Source organism: Chrysemys picta, chromosome 2 (assembly GCF_011386835.1).
Source record: "Chrysemys picta bellii isolate R12L10 chromosome 2, ASM1138683v2, whole genome shotgun sequence".
NCBI lineage: Eukaryota > Metazoa > Chordata > Testudines > Emydidae > Chrysemys > Chrysemys picta.
In genome coordinates, this window is record NC_088792.1 from 84,974,956 (window position 1) to 84,986,358 (window position 11,403).

An 11,403-nucleotide genomic window follows, 5' to 3' on the forward strand; every position below is an offset into this window, starting at 1 on the left:
ACACTGGAATTCACTCAATCCTCATAATTGCTTTGCAGTTTCTCTTTAAAAGAGCCCTTCATACAATGAGAATACTCATCTTCTAATCTTCAGGAAGTTTATCTGTCGCTAATACCAGCTACATCCTGCTAACGTTTGGTGTGGCTAGTTAGAGGACAGATAAAACCTTTAAGGTTAGAAGCATTTCAAGTCAGTGACTATTACACTTCTGCAATATATAGGCTGGGGAATAGAACTTATCCTCCACTCTCATTAAAATAGATTAGCGCACGCGCGCACACACACACACACAGAATATAAGCACAGGTAACTGAAGACATTCATTGTAACAACCGAGTTTATCTTTCTGTTGTCTAGATATTATCAATATATTTTTCAAAGTTTCTCTTTTTCCTTTGAGCAGAGGAACAAACTGAGAAGTCTGTGTTTTTCAGATCCTTACAATTCATCCTAAGACCTTACTATAGGCAAAAGGATAATTTTGAAATCATGTAGAAATTGATTTTCCAGGAAGTGTTAACAACAGTGAAAGCAAGCAGCCCAATTTTACAGAACTGAGCTCAGTTTTTCTCTTTTCAGTATAAAAATCAATGTATTTTTCTTTTTAAAACTATTAAATGAAAACTGATTATGTGTTACCCGTAGCAGAAAAGTGAGCTTTGAGTCCCTGTAGCAAATGTGTCTTTGTTTTCCATTAGCCACATCAACAAGCGCTGTGATCACTTGGCCCAGGCAGCTTAATGACCGGTTTATGTTACCTGCCTCCTAAAACATACAAGAGAGTGAAAGTGAGAAGACAACTGTCCTGATTAAAACAAGGTGGTTTTTTTTAAAATCTTTAACTGAAGAGAAAAAGAAAGTAACCACAGATATGTAGCACCAACCTTTAACCTGACTCCTTCAGTATGGGTATCTTTTTGTCTCTCAGACCCTGCCAAATCCACCAAGTTCAGCTGGGAGGATCGGATGTTAACAACCTCACCATTCTTCTCCATTGAATCTACAGTAATAGTGAAGACCGCATGCGATCTTGAGGATTCTCTATTCATTGAGGTAGATGCTACACGGCGATTTCTCCAGCCCATAGTTAACACCTTAGCAGCAAGAAGAGACACCAAATAGCACCATCTAGCATATTTCAAAGTGATCCCAACACTCAGATACAATGGGTTTGACAGAGAGTAAACATATTCCAGTATGAGACCTTTCAAAAAACCATTACAACTACTGACTTTTAGCACCAGAATATCTTCATATAAAAATGTAATACAGTTGGAAATCCTAATGAATATCACAATGTTTATTATTTGAACATTAGCGTACAGGTTTAGAAATAGTCACTTTCCTTCACTCTTGTCAACCCAATTCCATGTTTTACAATTTCTTTAGTCTAAAAATTGCTATGCTACATTTTGACTGCCAACTCACTGATATGACTTTCCAAGTCTTTGCAATATAAAATGTCCTTTTGTTTTCCAAAGTTCTATTTCCCCTCTTTATGTTTTTATACAAATATGTTAACATTGTACAAATAAAACCTTTTAAAACCACAGACAAGCCATGTGCTCTGATTATTAGAAGAGTAAGGATTACTCAACATCTGGATGTACAGTGTGAAAGATATCTGGAACAACAGTGTAGTGGGACAAAGAAACCTGCTACTATACCACTGAGGTCCACTGCAAACATCAGTAGATGATTAACATCAGTGCATTTTTATACTCCCCAAATCCTACAACTTTCATAATCTCTAACATTCACCAAGGACTGATGTGGAACATGCATGCTTTGGAGAAAAGTTAGAATAAACAAAATATCTCTCTGTTTATAGATGTTCGATTTCTACAAAATATTTTTCAAAAGATATCAGCATTTTATTTTTAGGCACGTTAATTTTTGCTAGAGCTAATATTGTACAATGTTGCTGATAGAGCAATGTCCAGATATCAAACAGAATGAAACAGACTACCTGATATGCTTCAGCAGCGGAGGTTAACACCTGCTCCACAGCACCGACGACAAAGACTCCCTTCTTGATATGTTCCCTGAGAAAGAGTCCAGCTGAAGCAGAATCCAGCAAGTCAAATATCTGTTCATTGTAGATTTCAATAAACGAGCACTTACAGAGAAAACTCTTACCAGTACCAGCCTGTAAAACATGAAAACTTCTACTATAGACATACAGTTTTTATGACAGCTGGTCTCTAACACAGTATGGCAGTGGTTTGTTTCATTTCCTTCATAAAGGTATAAAGTTATTATTGATATATATTGTACCTTAATACCATTTATGGTGCCCAAAGGAAAACATTTTTACTTAGAAAGATAGCTACTTTCAGTATAGAAATTTAAATCTTTCTATTGGCACTTGTAGCTATCAATATACAAAGGATACTATAATAAATGTAAACTGGTAAAGTTGATGCAAGGCAGCTATAACACAAGAAACTTGAGCACTAATCAAAATTTAATTTATTCAGCTACTTCATAAGACAGACATTCCTGTGACCTCAGTAATACAAAAGTTTTACCTTTTCTTTTTCACGTTCGATTAGAAAAAAGAGATATTCAAAGCTCCGAGGAATAACTCCTCTCAGGTTATGTGTGAAATTATCAGAGTCAGATGGCCCTAAAGAGATTTAATTAAAAACAACATTTCGTAGGTTTAATTAAGAAATACTATTCAACAACAGCAGTTGGTTGGCACTCTCATATACCATTATACAAAACTGCAACTACCAGTCTTTTAACCAATCATTCACAGCAAAACAAAGAAAGAAAGAAAGAAAGAAAGAAAGAAAGAAAGAAAGAAAGAAAGAAAGAAATCAAGCTATTTCTCGAATAATCAGTTGATTTTGCTTTGTCAACTGACATTTAAAAAGATCTAAATTAAATTAGTGCCTGTGAAAGGCTGAGAGATTTACAGCTCTGGATACTAAAGTCTATTTATTCACAGAATAGGTGCACACACAGACCAAGAAGTAGCAGTGCAAACTTCCCACCAATGTGCCTGCCTCAACCGTGGTCTGCAGGGACCATTTCAAGGATTGAGAGTAATTCAATTGCCTTGTTCATCCAATTCTTAGCAAGTCCCTGAGCCAGGCACTCCTTTCAGTTTGGTGTTTTGGCAACTGTCCCTCTTTAAAAGTAAAAAGGGAGACTGACTAACTGTTGTATTTAAAATTACCAGTGCTATGAACAGCACAAGAATAATGTAAACTCCTTTTATATACAGATGGACCTTTAATTCCAGACTAGGAAGGCAGTCTTTTTGAAAACGTCTATATCTATCTCTCTATCTATATTTAACATAGAAAAGAGGTACCTACCAGACTATTTTTTCCAAAAATTGAGGGGTTGGGAACCAAAAAGGGGAAACTAAAAAGATGTTTTTAGAATTTTGTAAAGCCACTTGACTACAAACATTTGATTTCATTGGGCTATTTACTTCAGCTGGAAAATAGGGAATGGACTTTTTCACCTCAAAGAAAAGAGGGCAAGATGGTACCCATCCCCATTCTCTGGGAATGCTGTGAGAAAGACAGAAACTGCACTAAGAGTGCTTTGCAATCCCAAAAGCAGTAAGATTAAAAAATTACCTGCAGACGAAGGTAAAACCAAATCACAATTTACAGAGCATAAAAAAAGTTTTAAAACTAAACCATATCTCAAAACTAGTATTGAGAAAAAATCTTTATATCAATGAGTCTTTTATACACTTACCCATCATAGTAAAAGTTTTCCCTGACCCAGTTTGGCCACTAAAGAAGAAGAAGAGAACAAAAAAATCCCAAATAAGCAAAATTTATTCTAGCAGTGACATCCCTCATTGATCTGCATCTTTCATGCAAATTGGCAGTTTGACATGGACAAATCATTTCTCATAAGCTGAAGATGTAAAAACACACTGTAAACTTGAAGTCTACCATTGTTGTAAGTAGTGTTGTTGTAGCCATGTTGGTCCCAGAGTATTAGAGAAGAAGCTTTGTGTAAGCTTGAAAGCTTCTCTTTCTCACCAACAGAAGTTGGTCCAATAAAAGATATTACCTTAACCGCCCTAATACCCTGAGACAAACACAACTATAACCACACTGCATCAGATAGCCTCAGAAATACTGATTTACAAATTAAGTAGTCTTCGACAAGTAAATTGCAAAAAGTTTCACCATGTCACGCTTTGGGATGACGTATCAAGTGAGAAGGCAGCTTTTTTTTTTAAGCAAATACACCAGAGCATGAAGTTATACCCTGATACTTAAATCAGTTGGTATTCATTGATTCAATTAATTTTTTACAACTCTCATGTTTAATATGAAATAAATGTAAATGTCTTACTATGCAAAGATGGTTCCATTGTAACCATTCATACAAGATTCAACAATGTTTTTGGCTACACTTGAAAACACTGCCTCCTGATGAGAAAAAGGACAAGGAAGCTGGCATTAAGGTTTCATAAACATAAAAGACTTTCTACAAGACTTTCTTCCCCAGTATTTTCCACAATATAAGAAATCTATTATAAAACAATAATGTTACATACAGAACTTTGTGTATTTATATATTAAATGATGCATAGCCAGGCTAGATGCATCAAATGACTACCTGGCTTTTTTTTTTTTCCCTTCCTCACAACAAAGCAAATGCACCAACAATAGGCCACACAACCCTTTACTAACGCTGACTGCAAAACAGGTAAGTAAACTTTGTTATGGTACTGAATCAATTGCTCAGTGTTATGGAATTGAATAAATTGCCTAACTACTACTCCCATCTATTGTCATGTATTATTCTGTTAGGCCTAGAGCAGTGGGCTTCAGTGGTAATTTGCTTATACAGAATGTTTCTCTAGCAGCATCATATATTATAGGACCATAATATCCCATCTATCATTAAGCACAATTTCCCAGCAATTTCATTGTACAAATGCAAAGAGCAATTCTTATGAAAACTTTAAAAAGAGAAATTCTTAAAGCAGTGGAGAGGAAAATGAATTTGCCTTGATAGCGTAACTATAACTGAGCATTGCCAGCCTGGTTACTGTAAAAACCAGGGAGAGATATTGATAAAGATATTGTATAGTTATTGCAACCATTTTTTCGTATTTTAGTAAGCTTGTCATTTTAAAGCCATTACCTGGGTTGTGTCCATATTTGCAACATGATCAAAAGTGAAGATCTTGGGCTCAGGCTTTGAATGTAGACGAAGAGTGTTTGATGAAAGAACTGATAAGCACAAGCCTTGATCCCCATCAGCTAATGCAGCTCCCTCTGAAGGGGGACGTACTCTCACATAGACCTTGATGGCATCACCTTCAGTACTAATGAAGGAATATTTATATATAAGGTTGTCTGAAAACATGTCTGTCAGCTACTTGAGAAAATATATGAAATTAGTGAAGTCAGACTGAGTGGAGAAACTCATGCAGAGGTTTACCCTGAAGTTGTACTAAACTAGATAACCTCTACAAGAGATTAGGAAGAGACCTACTGCAGGGGGCTTATTATCCCATATCTGTTTAATGCAAAGTTTCCTGCACCTTCCTCTGAAGCATTCGGCGGTGGCCACTGTAGGAAACAGGATACTTGGCTAAATGAGCCATGAGCCTGATCCAGTAAGCCAATTCCTATGTTTCTAATCACTATTATACATTTAACTGGTATGTCCTTCAATAAATTAGTCCAAATACAGTTTTGCATATGATCATTTCATGATATTAAAAGGGATCCCCTGAAAGCTTAACATACTGCAATACAAAATACACATTAGGGTAGAAGACTCCTGTTCTTGGGTCAGCAGAGATGACAGCCTCAAACTTGGGTATGTTAACAGCTTCACTTCTGAATGCTTTTCTAGGGCTTGGCTACACTTGCAGATGTTGAGCTGGGAGTTAAACCAGCCTTCGGAGACCGCAGCAGGGAAAACGCTGCTGTGTGTTTACACGGTCAGCTGCAAGCGCACTGGCATGGCCACATTAGCAGTTCTAGCAATGCCACAAAGAGCAGTGCATTGTGGTAGCTATCCCAGTGTGCAAGTGGCTGCAGCGTGCTTTTCAAATGCAGGGGTGTGGAGTGTGACAGGGAGTGTGTTGTGTGTATTTGGGGGGAGTGTGTGTGTTTTGGGGGGCAGAGAGTATGTCAGCATGCTGTCTTGTAAGTTCAGACAGCAGCAGATCCTCCTCCCCCCGCCTCTCTCTCTCTCACACACTCACAACAGCAGCATTCCACAGTAATGGTTTGCTTTGTCCCCGAGCAGATAAGCATGCCGGCTGTCAGAAACGGAGCTTTGAAAGGGGATATCCGCATGCCTGCAGCCGAGTTCAAAACAATGACAAGAGTGGCCACTTGACTTCAGGGGATTATGGGACATTTCTGGAGGCCAATCACAGCACAGTAATGCAACATGTCGTCCACACTGACAGCTGGGCGTTTCAGCCGGGGCGCAGCAAGCTTTATGCTTCTTGTGGAGGTGGATTATGAGGAACGCTCCAGCTGCAGAGTCCAGGCGCTCTAAGTGCCTTGCTAATGTGGACACCTCAGGAGTTAGGTGCTCTAACTTGCAAGTGTAGCCGAGCCCCTAGAAACTGATTATAGACTAGCACTGCAGTGTTAGAACTGAACTTGCGTAAAGGAAAAAAATGTGGTTGGAATAACTAAATTTGAAAGTGGGAGGGATAATTGCACTATCAACTGATGGGATGAATGGAAACAATAAACATATCATATACATGTCAGATTTTCCCCACACAGCCCTTTAATGTTAGTATATGAGAAATTAATACAAAAATTAGCAGTCTTTTACCTTGGTGTATTTGATAGAGGCAGCGTGGAATCACGTGAATCTCCTGTATTTTTTTTTTTAAAAGAAGGAAAAACATACATCAAACTGTTAAGGAAAACAATTTATGACTGTCATTAAAAAAGTATTGCAAGTGATATCGAGGGAGTTAAAATTGGAAAAATAAAAATAAAAATGTTTAAATGACTTTGAGGTTATGCACAATAGAGACCTGCAAAAAAAAAAAAAAAAAAAAAATCAGCTAACGTTTTCCTTTGATGGATATTCGGTTTAGTGGTTTTTGCACAGATAAAGTAGGCCCTGATGTTGCAGTGCAAACACCTGTGTTTAACTTTCTGCATGTGAATAAACCTATTGAATTCAGTGGGACAGCTCAAATGCATAAAATTAAGCAGATGCATGTTTGCAGGTATGGACCATAGATTTATATATCTTTAAAGCACTATATATAGGTGTAGCAATATGCACACATTTAGTTTTGACACCTATTAGCAATGTGAAATTTCAAATAACATAGCAAAAGCTAAACTGATTTATTTTTACTTGAACATTTAAAAAAATATACTTAAAATCAGTTCTATAAAGTATCCAACTCCTCCCCAGTGTGTCCGCATCTTTTGACATATTTCTTCTAAATTCCATTCACATGGAGATGTGTTGCTTCTAGCAGGAGACAGCTATGAGATTTAATTATTCAAGAGCAAGTCTAATCTATAATCATTTACCTACTGTGTGAAATAACCAGTCAAACTCCCTATAATAAATACCATTAAGGCCCCCTAAGCCAGCACAGATTTCATTGCAGGATCAAAGCCTCAGTCTGCACTTCAATGGCAGAAGTTATTGACATCAGGGCACAGAGGGGCTAGACTTAAAATGAGCATGTCTGATACATCAATATGATTCTGCCACTAAGAGAAAAATAGTCCCAAATGTACTAGTGCTACAGTATATCATCTCTGATCCACTCAATGACATTGAAGCAGTCTGTTACAAGATTATTAATTTATGAAGCAGCATTTGCTATTTTCAAATGAATATGCAACATAGCCAAAAAAATGCAGCTCAAATAGCACAAGACAATTAACAACATTTTTAAAAACCTATAAAATTAATAGCATTTCATCACCTAGAGATCTATAGGAGCTACAGTGTCAGTAAGTAATCAATATCTCAATTCATCTAACAGCTTGCATTTTCCATTTTAAAGGGATGGTATCAACTTGAATTTCATATTTGTAGGAAAAAATTGCATCTTCTATGATTACAAGCAGCAGTTCCAATTAAAAGTTTTAATAATTGTTCTCGGTTTATCAATTTGTTTAATTTGTCTATTTGCACCAGGCCAGACCACTGCAACGGTGTGAAACACCACAGAAGATCACCGTGTATCTGCATGGAAGCAAAGATGCAGCCAGTGCAATCAGCTGCAGGATTACAGTCATATCTATTTGGGTGACATTTCTTAGATGCATAGACTAGAATGGACCATTGTGATCAGCTAGTCTGACCTTTTGAATAGCACAGGCCGTAGCACAGAACTTCCCCCAAAAAGCAACAGAGTCCTGTGGCACCTTATAGACTAACAGATGTATTGGAGCATAAGCTTTCGTGGGTGAATACCCACTTTGTCAGACTTATATAATGGAAATTTCCAGAGGCAGGTATAAATATGCAGGCAAGAATCACTCTGGAGATAACGAGGTTAGTTCAATCGGGGAGGGTGAGGCCCTCTTCTAGCAGTTGAGGTGTGAACACCAAAGGAGGAGAAACTGCTTTTGTAGTTGGCTAACCATTCACAGTCTTTGTTTAATCCTGAGCTGATGGTGTCAAATTTGCAAATGAACTGAAGCTCAGCAGTTTCTCTTTGAAGTCTGGCCCTGAAGTTTTTTTGCTGTAGGATGGCTACCTTAAAATCTGCTATTGTGTGGCCAGGAAGGTTGAAGTGTTCTCTTACAGGTTTTTGTATATTGCCATTCCTAATATCTGACTTGTGTCCATTTATCCTTTGCGAACGCCAGGCTCGGGACGGAGTGGGGGGCGCTCAGTCTCCCCCACAGGCCGGGGGGAGCAGGTGTAGGGCAGCTCCCAGTGGACGGAGGGATACGGCCATGCTCGCCCAGGGCTCATCCGACTTGTGTCCATTTACCCCTCTGAAACTTCCCCCAACTAATTTCAAGCGCATATCTTTTAGGAAAACATTCAGTCTTGATTGTACTGTTTACGCTGACCATTGCCCTTCCACCTAGTTGCAACAAATTAAAAAGTCGCTCTCCTATAAGTGGCTACAGTTAGCCCCCTCCCTGCTCAGAGTTGTGTCTGTCTCCTTGTCCTTTGCCCCACCTCCCGAGATACTCCAGCCTCCTCCCCCTGTCATGCTTGCCCCATCTGCCCGAACCTGGGCAGAAAAATCATTGTTCCATGGAGGTGGGCCTGTAGTTGAGAGACAATCAAAATCGAGGAGTCCAGACTGTGGTCTGGATGCACCTTTCCTGAGCAGGGCAGTTGTCTAGGATAACAGGCTGCCCTCAGGCATGTTTAGACTTTTGTTCAGCACCAGCTAGAGCAGGGGTCAGCAACCTTTCAGAAGTAGTGTGCCTATCTTCATTTATTCACTCTAATTTAAGGTTTCGCGTGCCAGTAATACATTTTAATGTTTTTAGACGGTCTTTCTATAAGTCGATAATATATAACTAAATTATTGTTGTACATAAAGTAAATAAGGTTTTTAAAATGTTTCAGAAGCGTCATTTAAAATTAAATTAAAATGCAGAGCCCTCCGGACCGGTGGCCAGGACCCGGGCAGTGTGAGTGCCTCCTTCGGCACGCGTGCCATAGGTTGCCTACCCGAGCTAGAGGCTGGCACACTTCATTGCTTCATTCGTTCACCTGCACATCTACCAATGTGATATATGCCATCATGTGCCAGCAATGCCCCTCTGCCATGTACATTGGCCAAACCGGACAGTCTCTACGCAAAAGAATTAATGGACACAAATCTGACATCAGGAATCAAAATACTCAAAAACCACTGGGAGAACACTTTAACCTGTCTGGTCATTCAGTGACAGACCTGCGGGTGGCTATATTACAACAGAAAAACTTCAAAAACAGACTCCAACGAGAGACTGCTGAGCTAGAATTGATATGCAAACTAGACACAATCAACTCCGGTTTGAATAAGGACTGGGAATGGCTGAGCCATTACAAACATTGATTCTATCTCCCCTTGTAAGTATGCTCACACTTCTTATCAAACTGTCTGTACTGGGCTATCTTGATTATCACTTCTTCTTTTTTTCTCTTAATTAATTGGCCTCTCAGAGTTGGTAAGACAACTCCCACCTGTTTATGCTCTCTGTGTGTGTGTATATATATCTCCTCAATATATGTTCCATTCTATATGCATCCGAAGAAGTGGGCTGTAGTCCACGAAAGCTTATGCTCTAATAAATGTGTTAGTCTCTAAGGTGCCACAAGTACTCCTGTTCTTCTTTTTGCGGATACAGACTAACACGGCTGCTACTCTGAAACCTTTCATTGCTTCTGTAAGCCAACCTGATTGGGTTCCTTGAATCCCTCCATTCTCCCCCACAAGCTCTCAGTGCTATTCCTCTCTATTTCTAACCTCTTGCACCCCCCCCCCCCCCAATCAGGGGCTCTGCGTCCTCTTATTCACCCCTTGCACCATGCCAGGGGCTCTGTATAGGTCCTGCAGGTCCCTCTCCTCCCATATCGTTGTCCTCCCGTCTCTCCCTTTCCCCCTATTCCAGGGGCTACCCCTGAATCACGTGCCACTGGGCCTCACTCTTCCCCAGGCCAGGTGCACGGGGTGTCCCCCATTCTTCCTCCCTATGCCTGGGCCTCCGTGTGCCTCCCCATTTCCCCACCGCCTGTTCTTAGTTCCTGGCTGTCTGCCTAGGAAACAGGCCCCTCAGGCTGCCCACATTGCAAACGCCATCGAGACCCCGGGCAGAGGGGGAAGCCGTTCAGCTGACTGCAGGGGCCTCACTCAGCTGAGCCAAAAATGGAGCTCGGGATTGGATGGGGCACCTCCCCCCGCCCCAGAGACAACCTCGGCTGATAGTGGCAAAGGAAACGTCCCCCGGCAGCGCTGCTGGCACAGGGCGGGGGACTCGTGCTTGGCACAACTCACCAGGGGAACGGCTGGTAAAACTGTTAGGGGCGATGGGGGGAGGGGCACCGACGCTCTGAAAACCCCTTAGGCAGCAAGACTGGGGCGCGGGGCGTTAGGACCCATGGCCAAGCGCTGGCGCCAGCTCAGATCTCTCTCCCTCCCTCCCCCCCCCCCCCGCGACAGGGAACTGCCAGCGGCGGTTTCTAAGCAGCCTTTTATGACACAAACGGAACAAACAGACCAGCCGTCGCCCGGGCAGCCACCAGCGAGCCGCCGCGGCACCTCGCAGTGACCCCTTCCTCCCCCCTCACCTTTGGTCCCAGGAGCCATTGTCCGCGCAGCCCCCGGCGCCCTTGCTCGCCTCCAAACCCCGCAGCCCCCGGCGCGTCCCCCTCCCCCAGCGCTTGGAACTCTCGGCGGCTCGAAATGGCGGCCTGTTTGAATTTGGCGCTAACTGCCCGGCGGGGAGG

General features: G+C 41.0%; 1 protein-coding gene across 1 annotated transcript in view; it reads right to left on the reverse strand.

Annotated features, from left to right (window-relative positions):
- The window catches only part of KIF15 (kinesin family member 15), a 49,447-nt gene extending 38,047 nt beyond the window's left edge, over positions 1 to 11,400 (reverse strand). The window contains exons 1-9 of the mRNA XM_008171104.4: positions 11,245 to 11,400; positions 6,799 to 6,841; positions 5,134 to 5,317; positions 4,336 to 4,412; positions 3,724 to 3,761; positions 2,532 to 2,629; positions 1,970 to 2,149; positions 885 to 1,094; positions 640 to 765 (exon numbers count right to left, since the gene is read on the reverse strand). Coding sequence (XP_008169326.3) covers positions 640 to 765; positions 885 to 1,094; positions 1,970 to 2,149; positions 2,532 to 2,629; positions 3,724 to 3,761; positions 4,336 to 4,412; positions 5,134 to 5,317; positions 6,799 to 6,841; positions 11,245 to 11,263 — 975 coding nt within the window. The 5' untranslated portion in view covers positions 11,264 to 11,400. The remainder of the gene's footprint in view (positions 1 to 639; positions 766 to 884; positions 1,095 to 1,969; positions 2,150 to 2,531; positions 2,630 to 3,723; positions 3,762 to 4,335; positions 4,413 to 5,133; positions 5,318 to 6,798; positions 6,842 to 11,244) is intronic.
- Positions 11,401 to 11,403: the final 3 nt, after the last annotated feature.